General features: G+C 34.6%; 1 protein-coding gene and 1 non-coding gene across 2 annotated transcripts in view; both read right to left on the bottom strand.

The window, feature by feature from the left end:
• Window positions 1–16,666, bottom strand: part of Smp_158620 (retinaldehyde binding protein-related) — a 46,109-nt gene that overhangs the window by 25,617 nt on the left and 3,826 nt on the right. The window contains exon 2 of the mRNA XM_018799964.1: window positions 1,833–1,962. Coding sequence (XP_018646565.1) covers window positions 1,833–1,939 — 107 coding nt within the window. The 5' untranslated portion in view covers window positions 1,940–1,962. The remainder of the gene's footprint in view (window positions 1–1,832; window positions 1,963–16,666) is intronic.
• On the bottom strand, window positions 4,259–4,324 carry Smp_tRNA_02055_Gln_TTG.1.1. The gene has a single exon. It is a non-coding gene (tRNA).

Raw genomic sequence — 16,666 nt, 5'->3', positions numbered from 1 at the left:
TAAAACTATTCTATAATTCATTAAATATAATGACCTTCAATTGAACCAATCAGAAATTAATCGGTTTTAAATTAAATCTTTATGAAAAATATCAATAGTGTTGTACATATAAATATATACAACACTATTGATCCGATCCACCACCACCACCACCACCAGCAACAACAATATCTCCATAATAAACTGTTCGATAATTTAGAATCGAACTATGTAAATTGTTTATTTACAATGATTTTTTTTTCTTAATTTTAGTATTATTCATACATTCTTTAAAAAACTAGTTACTAGGTCATTCATAATATTGAATTAATTATGATCAAATGGTTATTTTAAGGTTAAAATATCATTATAGATTGAGTAAATACTAAATTGATTTTTTAATAAGATAACTTGATCAAACTGAACAACAACAAAAAAAAAGATTTTTCACAAAAAATTATAACCATCAGAAGGAGTTTTGTGGAGATTTCAGTATTTTCATAGTTGTAAGAGTGAGTCAATTAAAGCTAGACCATCAAGGAAAACGTGGAAGCACTGGACGGCCGTTTTGTGCTTCCACGTTTTCCTTGGTGATCTAGCTTTAATTGGCTCACGCTTGCAACTATGAAAATTATAATCGTTGAAAAAGTAGTGAAAGTTAAAGAACATTGAAAAATTTCTTTTATTTCATTTGAAACCTTTAAGCATTGTTCATTATGCTTAACCATACAGAAATGAACTCAAGGATTTTTAAAATTCCATACAAACGAAATATTTATGAAACAGACAATCTATGAATCAACTGGTTCATATTTGTCAACTTTGATCTTGTTGTTAATCTGAAATAGAGGGAATAGAGTGACTATTTAGTCAGTCAGGCAGACAAACAGATTTTCATTTAAATGTATTAAATGACTAACTAGGTAGATAATGTAAGACTCGTTATGTAATTGGTTTAGTGGAAACTAACAAATCAATAAACACATCTACAGACTTGGAATTTCTTTTGAGATATTTTAAATTAGGTTCTCAGACCACTGGTTCATAAAACGTCAATGAACAAAGTCAAGAAGATTAACCCTCTAATGATTACTGTGAACAATAGTTTGCACTATAACAGAAGAACTGATTGAAAGAAAGGTATTGAAATGATAGTGGATAAAATGATCATTGAATCAATTCAGCTAAATAGATATTTTGCATTAAAAATCAGGATTAAAATTTTGGCCAAGTAGATTTTACAATAACTAACATGGATTGACAAAACATTGTACTGAATAAGTCACTGAAATGGTAATTTATTTAGCTATTGTTAGCTTCTAGTTAAATGATAAGTTGAAGTAAATCCAATACATTAAATCTTATTATATATTTTTCATAGTTGAAATCATGAGTCAATTGAAGCTAGACCACCATGGAAAACCTGGGAGCACTTGACAGCTGTTTCATCCTACTATGGGACTCCTCAGCAGTGCGCATCCACGGTCCCGCCTTGCGAGATTCGAACCCAGGACCTACCGGAATTATCTAGTTCACTTCATAACATTTATTACTTATTGTTCAATAACAATATTCAATTGAGAGCCAAATTTCGATTCTATAAGCCAGATGAAAGAAGTATTTCATTTACATTTTAATTATATAATACAACTAACAAACTGATTGACTAAAATCTAAACTTTATGACAATTTGAGTCCAACTGTCACCCTAAATATCCTTTGACTTCAGTCTAATTTATTATTTATTAAAAGGTAAAATTATCTTTTCATGAGCACAAAATGATTTCAATAGGTGATTTTCTTTGATGTATACATTAAGGTAAATGACAAAAGAACATATACAATCGACTCACTTCTCTTCATTGGTAATCAGTTTATCCGTTACCGGGCATGATTTTAAATCTTGAAGAAGATTTTTCATTTGTTCAACGAGTTCTTTAACATTGATTGTAGATGCCATAGATAATAATGATTGTGTTCGTACTGTGATTACAGAACAAATAAATGAAAAAGATAAAGTGATTACATTATTGACACACCTTATGTTGAATCATACAAATAGGCTTGACTACCATAAAAAGAAATAAAGTGAGAATGGATTTATTTAAACAATCAGAAATTTTAATTCCGTCAGTTGATTATTCGAAGGCACTTCACAGCTTCATTAGTTGCATTCACCATACTGAATAAAAAAGCGTCCATTATGCTATTTCCTTCTCGGTAATAAATCAAAATTTAACTGAAGTATTCACTAATTCTGGATTATATTGTGAACAAAAGACTGACATCTTAATTTTCATCATTTCAAGAAAATATGTAATATGGTGGCAATGTATTTTTATTGTGAAACTATCAACAACACCTATATTGTCGAAATGAATCCCTCTCGTTTAATAACCATAATTTCGTTTTACTTAAACAAGAACATATCTCATGTCAAAGAAATAGAGAAATTCGATGTGAAACCATAGTTCTCTATCACTACCTGTAATTAAATCTTATTGTACTGCATTATTCTATGTTGTACCAAGTTCTTGTATATATTATTTTCAATAATAAATCTGTTTAGGTTATAACTGTTATTTATAGTGCAGAAACAGTTGAGGATAAGGACTTTTTAGCAGGGAAAGAATCTAGAACCCTAGTCAATATTGATCAGTAAAATATACTAACATTTAATAATGTTTGTTGTCAAATCATTTTTTCAGAAGGGGTTTTGTGGAGAATTTAGTATTTTCATGGGTGAAATCATGATTGAAGTTAGACCACCATGGAAAAGCTGGAAGCACTGGACGGCCGTCTCGTCCTACTGTGGGACTCCTCAGCAGTGAGCATCCACGATCCCGCCTTGCGAGCGAGATTCGAACCCAGGACCTACCAGTCTCGCGCCAGAGCACTTAACCGATAGACCACTGAGCCAACATCCAACGGTGTTAATGTCTAACTACAAACAATCATTTTTTCTCAAATAATTATCTACAGCCAATTGTTAAAATGTTCTGATCAAATAATATAAATAATGAAAGCTTCAAATTAAAAGACCAACTGAAATTTATCTTAATTAGAAATTCAAATATAACTTCAAACAGTTCGATCTTGACCACTATACATAGTATCGCTACTTCTACAGGGAAAATGTAGCCCAAAACTTAGTACATTGGTCTCTGTTTCTCTATTAGTTCGAGGGACCATTTAGTACATAAATAATAAAACATCATGTATTAGTGTGACACGTTTAATACGGTTCGCCCACATACCTTATTCTAGCTTTTGGACAAGCCAATTTACCTTCCCACCACTAGTCACGTTTTGACCTTGTTAATCATTCACTTATCAACCCTGACTGTTTTTATATGAGCGTATGTGTGTGTACACTTTTGTCTTATTCATCACGTCTGTAAATTATTTTTTTATCTGACTACAAATATTGATTAACGTTTGACTAAAGCGAGTTGGCTTATCCGCCATATGCAATGCGCGTCATTTCTGCTTCTTTCTCTTTTATTCGCTTCATCCCTCTGATTTCCTGTCCAGATCAATGAATGTATAAAATATATGTATTCGAAATCCATTCTTGTATTTGACTTATTGAACTCCGTTATTCATCAACGCCGATTAAGTCATGTATTACATACGAGGATAGATAGGCTGTATATTTTGACAACAATCATTCATACGATCTAAATGGAGTCAGATCCTAACTCATCACAAAAAGCTTGACCACATATATTTACATGCACGAAAACATGTGTTCGGTTGCTGAAGGCATCTTAATGCACATGGATATATGTATATATATCCTCTTGTAAGATACCACATTGATTATGATTTTTTAAAGTCTACTGCTTTCAATAATACCAACCTGGATAATCAGTTAGAGGTTTCGATATTTCGGAATTATTTTTTACGCCCAGTTATTACCCCTGAGATTAGTTTTTCTTAGGTTTAATGCGAATTAAATTGCCTTAAAACAAATTAATATGAGACTAGTCAAAACAAGAATTAATTAACACTGATAGGTCACTGAGTAGTCCCTATCTTAGTGTTTGTCTAGTCCCTTGGTGTTAATCAGATCCTACCGATCACAGTTAATTGTAAACACTAGTTCGAGCAACTCAACATAGGGTGTTTTATGTTTTCATGTTGAATGGTTAGACTAAACAAATGACAGTTTGATAAGCAGAGATGGATAGTGGCTAGCAGTAGAATCCAGGACAAAGCGAGTTTCGTCCTGTATGGGACTCGTTAGCTGGATGTACCTGCATCTCAGAGTTGATGTTCACCCTGGGACTCGAACCCAGTACCCTCGCTTCAAACGCCATCGCGTTATCCACTCGGCCAATGAGTCCTGATAGCCACTCGCTTGTGCGATGGAGACTGACCAGTTGCAGTCCTAACACATCGATGGGAAGATTCAAACAAGCAATACTAAATGAATTTAAATATGACAGTTGTTACTATACATTTATAGCTTAGTGTGAATGTCTTGATTTGACAAGAGGTTAGTATCAACTCATAAACTAAATTATGTACTTTTGAAAGTGGATGTTACAGTTTCTGTTACGTCGCGAGATTATTGCGTTGCTAAATATTGCGTATTGCGATAAGACTACACGAAATTCTACCGGTTGACCAAATTCAGATATTCTAGTATGACCCCAATACTGTTCCCCAACCTCCAGAACAGCCGTTAAATAAGAATTGTTTATAGGGTCAGAAGCAGGTCAAAAATGATTTACAGACAAGGCATTTTTAGACAGTTAAGATGACTATGAACAGTAACCAATGGAAAGAAAGGACATGTAAAGGTTGTAATTAGGACAACTCAAAATTGACCAATAGGAAAACGACACGTGAAAGTCATAGTTCGGACAACTGTAAATAATGACCAATAGAAAATAACATGCGAATTATGTGAAGAGTCTGAAAACATACCACTTTACATTCGAGATAATTTTTGGGATATTCCTGTGAATATCCTAACAGTTTCGAATCCTAAAAAAGTACCAGTTTTTTACACGAATACAGATAGTCCTTGCTGATAAGTGACAATCAGTATGAAACGTAACTTCAAGACGTCACATCAATTTTCTTCAGTCAACTGACAGATGACCACAATATATTCGGTGTAAAGTCACTTTAACTAGTATCTACTCAGCAACTTAATCAAAAGTATTTGGTTAGTACAAAAGATTAAATATATATGATACTGATTACTATTTAGTGAATACTTATCTTAACAATGGTTAATTAGAAGTTATCACAGATAGCCTGGGCTATGTGAACAAGATGAATGTACTGCATAGTGGCTGTGGCAACATTTTTATGAAAAGACTTTGGATGTAATGTAGGACACACTTTATGGAAATCATCAAACTGCATCATAGAGCAAGCTCTAACATGGAATCGTCAGGGCTAAAAGAAAAGGGGTAGACCAAAGAACACATTGCGTCCAGAATTTGAGGCAGGGGTCAGAAGAATAAATAGTACTTAACAGCAATTGGAATGGAGAACCCAAGACAGAGTTGGTTGGAGAATTTTTGTCGTCTCCCTATGCTCCACGAGGGGTAACAGAAGTAAGTAAACATAGCAAATTTTAGAAATTATCAACTAACAACACAGAATACATTGAGGGGAAACCAGCGTGGTCTCTGATAAACTGAAAATAAAAGTATTCAGTCTTCCAAGATTCTCAGACCTACTGACGCTGTTATGTTTAGAATCATGGTCTACTAAAAGTACATACAAATGGTTAGTTAACTTGTTCAATTCTCTTTATGCTAAATTTTCCCTACAGCTCATGTATGAAATGGTTAGTCAAATATTTTAAATCACTTCACAACGATCTCGTTAAGTACTTTATTAAATGTAGTTTAAGAGATATTTTTTAGTGACAACGCTAAGTTGAATACTGGAGTATATCTTACTGCTAAACTTGAAGGACATCTATTTCAAAATTGTTGTCAGCTAGAACAATATCGTTGCATGTCCATAGCTCTAAAATGCAAAGAGCTTGAAGGACAAGCTCGGAAAAGTCCATCAAGCATTCAATTTTACAATACAACATGAGATAAAGTTATGAAAAGAAGTCTCTATCAGTAACCGACTATAAAATATTAATATAATCATTTCTAGATTTTTATTCAACAACAGTATAAGTGACATCTAATTCAAAACTTGATTTATAAAACTGAAATAATTTATGTTGACAAAATCTCAGAGAAGGTACTTTGAATTATCAATGATTGACTGAGGAAAAATTATCATCTGTCAAAGTTCACGCGATAACAAGTTTCACATTCGTGATTTGTATTTACCAGTGTGACTGATTTAGTGAAGACAGTTACATTGTGGGAAAGGAAGCTTATTACAACACTTTTGAATATCATTCTTTATGAGTAAAAAAAAGATGGGGAGAAATAACAAGGAACTATTTTCTATCACTTTTGGTTGATACCTACTTACAGAATTCATACTTAACTTTAAAAATTATTTATCAAATCCTACTCGAACTTTCCTATACTTTCAGATTTCACCATCTATGTAATTTGGAAACTTTAAAATTCGGTATCGATAAGTCTCACCTTTACACGCTTCCGTAATCGTTTTCACACTGGCCGTCTATAAATTGAAAAGTTTTTTTCCTGGCTTCGAATCTCGCGAGGCGGGATCGTGGATGCGCACTGCTGAGTCCCACAATAGGACGAAACGACCGTCCAGTGCTTCCAGGTTTTCCTTGGTGGTCTAGCTTCAATTGACTCACGATCTCAACCATGAAAATACTGAAACCTCCACAAAAACTCCTTCTGATAATAATCAAAATATGCTAACTAGTGACTGGCTTCAAGAGGTATTTCCTGGAGTTCTAGTGAGAAGCAGTGACCAGTGGAGTTCAAACCACGTGTGTTGTGAGATATCAACTCACTGAAGACAATTGGTGAACGGTTGCTCAACTTCGAGGATTGGTTGAAGTTAGTCTTTAACACCATGGGATACCAGCTCAGTGGTCTATCGGTTAAGTGCTCTGACGCGAGACTGGTACGTCCTGGGTTTCGATATCGGGAGGCGAGATCGTGGATGCGCACTGCTGATGAATCCCACCATAGGATGAAACGACCGTCCAGTGCTTCCAGGTTTTCCTTGGTGTTCTAGCTTCAATTGACTCATGATCTCAACTATGAAAATACTGAAATCTCCACAAAAAGTCCTTCTGATAAATTTTTTTTTATTTTTGCAGGTAAATAAATTTTGGTGATTCAATTCATTCAATGTTGTATCGATTCATCGTGAATCTTTGATTATTTTTTTTATAGAATAACACTGAAAGGAAATACATATCTAGCTGAATCCTTATACATTCCTACTGACCTTATAATAATCTAACTTGGTGTTTTTAAAGTGACTAGTTGACTTAGCTACCATTTATTTAAAATCCAGACAGGTAACAAATCAGATAAAATTATTTCTTGTTTAAACGTGTCATATGAATTTTATTTCGTTTATTTATTTATTTTAAAAACAATAACACTCATTATAAGCAAAGATGGATAGTAGCTAGCAGTGGAATCTAGAAAGCGCATTTCGTCCTATTTGAGACTCGTGGATGACGTTTGAAGTGAATGAACGGTGCTGGGTTCAAGTCCCAGAGTGAACATCAACTCTGAGATGCAGGTACATTCAGCTGACGAGTCCCAAATAGGACGAAACGCGCGTCCTGGATTCCACTACTAGCCACTATCCATCTTTGCATATAAAGCTTGTGACTTAAGTCAAAATTGAGGCAGTTCGCATAGGATGCACATATGCCAACAAGAGACTGATCAATTCCAGTCCTAAATAGCAATGGGAAGATACAATTAAACGACACCAAGTGAACATAATGCTCATTATTTGGTTGTGAAATGAGGTTTTTAAACACAATTTATTGATCGTTTCTTTGTAGTTTAAATAAGCACTAATTACATAACAATTACTAACGTTATATATGCTGTAACAGGTTTCAAGATAACCCAACTAGAAGGATGTTGATAGCAATCAAGTATACAGAGTAATTAAGTTTTTGAACACTACACCTCAACTTCAGTCAGATGCCTTCATATTTTATAATCAGGAAGATATCAGATGAGTACAGCATATGAATCTTAAATATGAATCAAATGATTGTCCTAGGAATTCTTATGTTTAGAATCAGTCACCTAATATTCTTAGTACTACTGATTGACAGTTAAAAATCTATTTCCTCTGTTTTTATTTGGCGATAGGTATGAGTGATGGACCAAGATCAAATATCTACAGCTGATTTCATATAAGAGTCTACAGAAGACAGATAATTGATTATCATATTGGTCACTCTAGCTTCATTTTCTGAATTTCATTGATAATAATCTCCAATTAGAATAACATTTTATGTAAAGACAAATCAGTTGTACATTATATTTCTCCTTTACTAGGATTCTATGTTTGATTACATAATCAACTTAAATTGACTAGCAATTAGTTAAATACTATTTCTGTAATTTGACTTGGAGTATATAATAGAACATCACTTACCTGTAAGTAGTGATTATGATTTCAAATACAATTAATCTAATAAATATTGCCTTAGCAAGTGTCTGAAAAATTCCTTACCTAATATAACTAAGATCATTTCCCAGATTTATGCCTCAACGTAAACATACCTTAACAACACAGAAATGACACTCACCCAAAATAATGGGCATGACTTAGCAACAAATAAATAAACATGTGCTGGGATTGACTTTTTGTTTACTGTACTAAATAAATTATTTACATAAGCTAAGTTTTAGTCTTTACTAGTCAATTGTAGGAAAGAAGATTTGGAATATACTCACAACCAGATTAGAGATTTATGGTAGACAAATAAAAGTGACAACACTTGGCTGTCTTTAATAGCAATAGTTGGAAGTAAGTTGAATCAATTAAGTTCTTTATTTACACAAAACCCACATGAACAGAGTGGGGATATTCAAATTTTCACATTTTTAGTCTAGTCTACTCAACCTGTAAGGTTCTGTGAAGTCTTCTTAAATCAGGTTAAAAAAATGAAAAAGTGAAGCACTATGAATATCCAACGAAATAAATAAACCAAAAGAAAGTATAGACACAATCATTTGAAGATTCCTGGCTACTGAAGGCCTCTCAGCAATAAATATTATGCGACTGACAAACGCTATATCAATCAAATATTCTGATTCAAGTGAATATAACCTCAACACATATTTATTCAACTTGCTAAATGTGTGGTAGACACTAGTTAAAGATACCACATTTTCTACTCTGAGTTAAAGTCTCATAGCTTTACTGAAACATAGAACTTTAATGCCACCAACACGTTAGAAAATTTCACTTTTTGATACTCAGTAGTTGATAACAACTGATACAAAGACATGAGCCTGGATCTCATTCAAAGTAAATAACTACTCATGTTTATTCATGCTCCTTTAGACTGCATAGTAAACACAGAAACATCATCTTCTACTCACCATATTTTATTACCTTATCATGGTTGTTATCTTTGTTCTCTACTAATAAGATGAATATTCAAAGAGGAAATAGTATATTTTTGTAATAATCAACGTTATATTGATTTCTATGATACAATATCCTCCAGCCAGGGCATAACCTATTTGAAATCTAACTCTTGTTGATTTTTTTATTACTTCTGTCATAATTTTGATTGTCTCTTGACTATAAAACAATTTGATTTGACTTTAGACTGATCTAGAAACCATGTATCACTGAATAGTTTAGTCAATAATATATTTAATTTGATGATCTGCAGTCAAATTACAGATAATCGTTATGGGGAATGCTGTAGTATCAGTAGATCGGTAAGCCTTGGATAACAAATTAAATTAAGAAACAGTTCAAAAACTTTATTCCGTTATATCAGGAGAATATAGAGATGTGATATAATAATACCAATTCTGCTTCAAGATAATCTACTAGAAATGACAGGTAAAGGCGTTAATAATACCATCTTATGATGGAATTTTAATAACGTGATCTCCAGTATTGATGAAAAGTGGTTAGATATTAGTTCCAAGGAAAGTCTATCGTTGTTGGACCCGGTAATTCTCGAGAAAGTCGTCTTACGGCCATGCCATCCCAAACCATGTAAATCTAGTGGTTATAAAGACATACTGGGAGCCCAGGCTGATATAAATCCGAACCATTTGGAATACTGTTTGTCATCTATCTGAAGCAGTTAAAACTTCAGTAAGGTCAACAGGGTTAAATGATTAGTCCACTTTATAAAACTAGAGATAAGCATTTGATAAATGAATATCGTCCAGCGAACCTTACTAGTACTGTGTCTAAATTAATTGAAAAAACTTTTTCACAGATGTAGAACGTGATCTTAGACCAAATCTTTCATGCTTGACCAAACTTCTCGTCACAAAGAAAACCTGAACTGGAGCGAAAGATAGGAAGATCCTGTGAACTGTGATCGCCAGAGATTTTAATATAGCCTTCGGTACCACCTCTCCCATGGATCTTGGAGTAAAATTGGAAAGTTACGGAATCCGTTGGAGAGTCAGATATCAGATTGATTAGTCAGGGATAGAGATCAAAGTATCAGAGTAAACGGAATCTGATACGCAACATATGTGTGACTCCATTTGGAATCCGTGAGTAAGCCCTGTGAGTCCTCGTCTCACATATGAAACAGATATACTAAGATGTGTTCAACAATGAGGGGACTTTCTGGTATGTTTTATAACGATATACGGAGGTTCTAAAGTCTAATTTTACCACCTCACCATACGGTAAAGAGTGACCTGATGTACGCTTACGATATTTTGGACAGATATTTAGGCATTAACTTGACTTTCCTCATTCTCTCATCTCGGAGTGATTAACTGAAAGGATATTCTCAGATATTTTATAAACCAAAATGATAGAATTTGGATTTGGGGTTTTGTCTCTTACGTCGAGTCATAGGTCAATGAGATTCTCTACAGGAACACAAAGGATCTATTTCTACTGTTAACATGTTTAGAGATACTTTGGATCATTATGGCGTTACAGATCACATGGGTTAACACAGATCGCTTTTTAAACATCCGACTTATGAAAACTGTTTGATGACTAGAAACTTTATACGATCAGTTTAAACTAATGTACATGATTACGTGATATGCACCCAGTTTAATTCCTGAAGATAAATCCAAAAAGTCAGAATCCTCTTTTAGAAGGGACATATGATACACTGATCTTAACGGACATAGGCCGAATGAGAAGTGATAGATGCTGACGCGCCCATACGAGTTTTCAAGATTTGTCAAGAAATACTAATGACTGAAAATATGGAATAATTTTCTAAATACGTAATTATCTTCCCCAACCGATATTTTGGCTTTATTCAAATTAGGGAAAGGGACCAATTGCATAAGATTAATTTCCTGAGGGATATGTATTCGTATTTATGAATAACTGGTAGATACGTTTCCTATTCGGTTTTCCTATGTAAGATTCCTACTCACTTGTGGTTTTCTTACATAAGTAGCTGGTATGTGCAAGAATATAGGAAGCGTATACATCATCATCAGGCTAGAGAAACAGTCCAATGCAATATTACACTTATCTATTACCACTGAAATAGGTTTTCCGTTGAACAGTAGTTTACCGAAACAAAGAAGTGATAATGAACAGTATTCGAGTGTAAATAAATCATCGCTGTTTACCTAAAACCATTAGAAAGTTTAGTAATGTCAACCTGGGTTTGACTCTCGCATACGGGGTTGTGGCCATTTACTGCTGAGGAGTCCCATACTATGACGAAACGACCATCCAGTGCTTACAGGTTTTCAATTGTAGTCCAACTTAGATCAGATTATAACTTTAATACAATTCAGTAATCTTCATAATCCCATACTTACAAATATAACTGTTTTATGTTACTGAAATCAAGGACCGATCTAAATTAGACAATCGCTGAAAAATTGGAAGCACTGGAAGACTGTTTCAACCTAGTTTGGGACTCCACAGTAATGTATATCCACAATCTCGCCACAGAAGATCGAGCTCTGAACCTTCAGTGTTCTGCACGCATGTTCCAACTGTGTACAAATCTAACTTCAATCAACCCACGATTTTACTCAACCGTGGTATATTACAAACATCCAACATTTCCTGAGTTATTAATTATAATTATTTGTCAACCTAGCTGATCAACAGTGTAAGGCATTAAACTGACTAGGATTACCAAGTAGTATTGAATTACATATCCAAATTCAATATCTTAATAAGAAATATTGCTATAGTTTTGGGTTTTATTCAAATTAATAGTCTCTAGTAAGGTACTCACAATTGAGGAGGAGGTCAGTCGAATAGCTCAGTGGTAACGTCTCTGAATGGGAAGCTGAGTGACACAGGATCGAATCCGTCAGAAAGCACCAGTTCCCTCAAGATTACAAGTACACATTGCTGACGAGTGTCAAGTAGCACGAAATTTGGGTCCAGGGTTTCCTGTTGACCACCTCCAACCACCATCTTATCTAGTAAGGTACATTTAATTAACTGTACGATAAGCCATTTTATTCATACAGTGACAATATACTCAACTAATTACATATCACAACAAAATTTAGCGAAATGAAATTCCCACATAATTGTGAAGATTGGGTTGTATATTTTGTTCGATCAAAACACTTTATTAAAATGTAATATACTTCTTCTACTTTAATTAACAACATACGTGTGTTAGTAACTGGTTAGGTTTACAAACGAAACAACAAATAGCCTAGAAATTTTTTTTTTTCATTTAGACATTTTCAATAGTAAGTAAACTATGTTTGTTATTGAGTATGTCGTAATGTATTTGGATTAGTAATTAGGTCAACCTCAGTTATTGTTAATATACTAATCTTTATATTTATTGTTCATAATCACTGATCTGAATTTCGGCATATATACAACTGAATAATTCCTTTTTTGTCAATAGTAATAACGAAGTTAATAAATTAATAATCAATAATAAATCTTGATCAACTTAAGAAATTGCCAAGTATATGTTATTGTCTTCCTTTTAAAGGAGAATTACAATGGGTTAGCTAGTGAAAGATAAATAAAAAAAAACACTAACATTATAGTGTTTGATCCGACTTCCAATGACTTTATCAAAGGTTCATTCTAAATTTAGTCAGTTAATCAATTTTTCTCGATGATTTTTTTATTATATCATCTGAGATAGCATCATTGTGTGGAGTTAAATCATACCTGATCTGGTAGGCTTAAACAAGAGACTTCAGCGAACTATCTTCTTTTCATGGAAGAAATGTTCCTAACAAATAGACTTGGAGGCAGATGAGGACCGATGATTAATTTTAGTTCAGTGTATTGATTCTGAATCATGCTTATTTTATGAAACGTGTGTATTATTAACTAACAGAATGATAAAGCCAATGTCAATAGATTATGGTCGGAATTCATGATACAGTGCAAAAATTTATGTTATGGAAAAGTCTGCCGATTAAACCACCATTCAAGGCATAATTTTACTATCAGTAAAAGTGATCAAACTCCGCCAGTGGCTCTTCCAGGGCTACTGTCGGTCCCAAGTCCAGGTGAAGGAGGAGGGTTGGGCGTGAGTTCAACAACCCCATCCATCAGAAAACAACCTTGATTAAAAAAGGTAACCAGAATAAACAAATTGAACTATGTAAACTTTGCCCTACGAGTTAAAGGAAGAATTATGACGCCTCATGACGAAAGCCGAGATACTTCGGAAGTCACGAGGCCGATGCCCTTTCCAACAACCAGAGCAGCAATTTTTATAGCTATACGGAATGTCTGCACAATTTGGGAGACCATGAGCACCAGTCAAATAGCAATGGAAATGAGGAGACACAACTTGGCAGTACTTGAAATCAGCGAAATACATTGCACCCAAGCTGGACAGCAAAGGTTAGGTAAAGGAGAAATGCTGCTGTACTCCGGTTACAAAGACAAAAATGCTCCACACACAGGGAGTTACTCTGAAGCAACAAAAAGAAGCACGAAATGCACTAATAAGATAGGAATCTCATGGATTCAGGATCATCAAAACATCATTCAAAACAAATTAGGGAATCACAATAAATGTTATCCAGTGTTACGCGCTCAACAATGACAGCAAAGACGACTACGAAAATCAGTTTTATGGGAGACTGCAATCGACCATAGTGAAGTGCTCAGGAAAGGGCGTAACCATACTAATGGGAAACCTAAACGCCAAAGTCAGTATGGAAAACTCCTGAGATGAAGATATCATGGGATGACATGGAATGACTGGGAGTGAGAATCAAAAATGTGGGGAAATTCGCAAACCTGTGTGCATTCAATAAATTAGTTATATGCGGCACAATATTCCCACATAAACGCATACACAAAGCTACATGGGTCTCACCGAATAACACTGCGCAGAACCATACCAATCATATCTGTATCTATGGGAAACTCACAAGGTCATTGGAAGACGTGAGTACCAGGAGAGGAGCTGACATAGCTTCAGATTTCCACCTGGTGATTGCCAGGATGAAACTGAAGCTAAAGAAACACTGGACAACTGGAGAAACAGCATCACAAAGGTTCGATACAGCCTTCTTTCGACATACTGACAAACCCAACGAATTCAAAATAACTCTCAACAACAGGTTCCAAGCCTCATAGGATCTATTGAAAGAAGAAGCTACGATGGAGGACAACAGGAAAAGAATCGAAGAAGCATTAACTTCAAAATGTCAGAAGGCCCTGGGTTGCAAGAAACATCATCACAAGGAATGGATCACCATGGAAACCCTGAACAAGATTCAAGAAAGGAAAAACAAGAAGACAGTAATTAACAACAGTCGAACAAGAACAGAGAAAGTCAAGGCACAAGCTGAAAACACAGAAGCAAACAAGCAGGTGAAGAGGAGCATTACAGATGACAAGAAGAAATATATGGAAGGGCTAACATTGACAGCGGAAAAGCTTCTTGAGAAGGAAGTATGAGACAGCTATATGAAATAACGAAGAAACTAGAAGGGAAATATAGTAAACCAGAAAGACCAGGCAAGGACAAAGAAGAAAAGACACTCACAGAGGTTCAAGAACAGAGGAACAGATTAATAGAATACTTCAATAAACTCTCCAGTAGACTAGCTGAACTAAATCCACTGGACATCGAAGAAGCACACACAGACCTTCGCCTAGATGTTACTCCACCAACGGTCGAAGAAATCTGGATGGCCGTCAGACAAATTAACAGTAGGAAAGCAGCAGTGGATATAATAAACATTAAGGAAATCATCAAAGTGTATCACGAGCCAAGTACTAACTTGGAATCCTCAAGGGAAAAAGGAAAGAGGAAGACCAAAGTACACACGGGATCGAGAATCTAAAGCAGACATCAAAAAGATGAATAACACCTGGAAAGGATTGCCCAGGACGGAGTTGGATGGAGTATGCTTCTCTACTAGGGGTAACAGACATAAGTAAAAGTGATCAGTTATCAATTTCTTCCGTCAGTTTCAACTAAAAATAGAAAATTCGACAGTACATCTAGTGTGAGTAAAACCCTATTTTTATTTCTTTAGTTAATGTCTTCAAATACTAGAAAGAATACGAAACTAATGAGTTAACCGTAGTTCAACTGTTCAAGGACAGATAGTTAGAACCTGTCTAACAACAAGCAGATTGTTAGTCCTAACAATAAAAGGTGTAGTATCATGAGAGTTTGTATTAAAAAAAAACGTCATATAAAAAGTATTTAATACCAGGTAATTGTGGAGTTCTTGATTTTTGCGAAGGTAGTTGTATATCACAGTTGAATAACATTCAATATCGTGTGTTACTGGGCAGATTAATGATAAAAATTGTCCTGAAATTTTCAGTTAGTCAAGAGTTCATACAAAATACTAGAATGCACAGCAACTAATGCCTAATTAGATCTTCTTTGGACCAAATGCTTATAAAATTATCCTATACATTAATTATTTTAACTACCTAGCAAAATGAAACTAGTACACAGAAAACAATTTAATTGAAAAAGTCAATGCCTAAAGCCTTTTTTTTTTAAATTTTGATAAAAAAATTGTAATTGTTTCACAACCTTTTTTAGTACATACCTTCTAAGGATACTTACCTTTTGGATACATGTTTTTGAATTTTAATTTTTTTCATGTAATTTTAATGATTAGTTCAATCATCCATTTTTTTTATTTTTTCCATACCCCTTTTTCTCGTTACCTACGCGATACTCTACTGGCGCATGTGTTAATGACAGTTTAAACGTTGTTTTTTTTACTTATTTCATCTTCAGTTTTTCCAAATGTTTTGATTGTAATACAACAATAATTTAACAGAAGGGGTTTTTGTGGAGATTTAGTATTTGCATAGTTGAAAGCATGAGTCAATTGTGAGATATCAACTCACTGAAGACAATCGGTGAACGGTTGCTCAACTTCATGAGTTGGTTGGAGTTAGACATAAACAGCATCGGATGCCGGCCGGCTGAGTGGTCTATCGGTTAAGTGCTCTGGCGCGAGACTGGTAGGTCCTGGGTTCAAATCTCGCTCGCGAGGCGGCATCGTGGATGCGCACTGCTGAGGAGTTCCACAATAGGACGAAACGGCCGTCCAGTGCTTCCAGGTTTTCGATGGTGGTCTAGCTTCAATTGACTCATGCTTTCAACTATGCAAAT

This window comes from Schistosoma mansoni, assembly GCF_000237925.1.
Source record: "Schistosoma mansoni, WGS project CABG00000000 data, supercontig 0142, strain Puerto Rico, whole genome shotgun sequence".
Lineage (NCBI taxonomy): Eukaryota > Metazoa > Platyhelminthes > Trematoda > Strigeidida > Schistosomatidae > Schistosoma > Schistosoma mansoni.
This window is presented reverse-complemented; position numbering and strand designations above follow the sequence as displayed.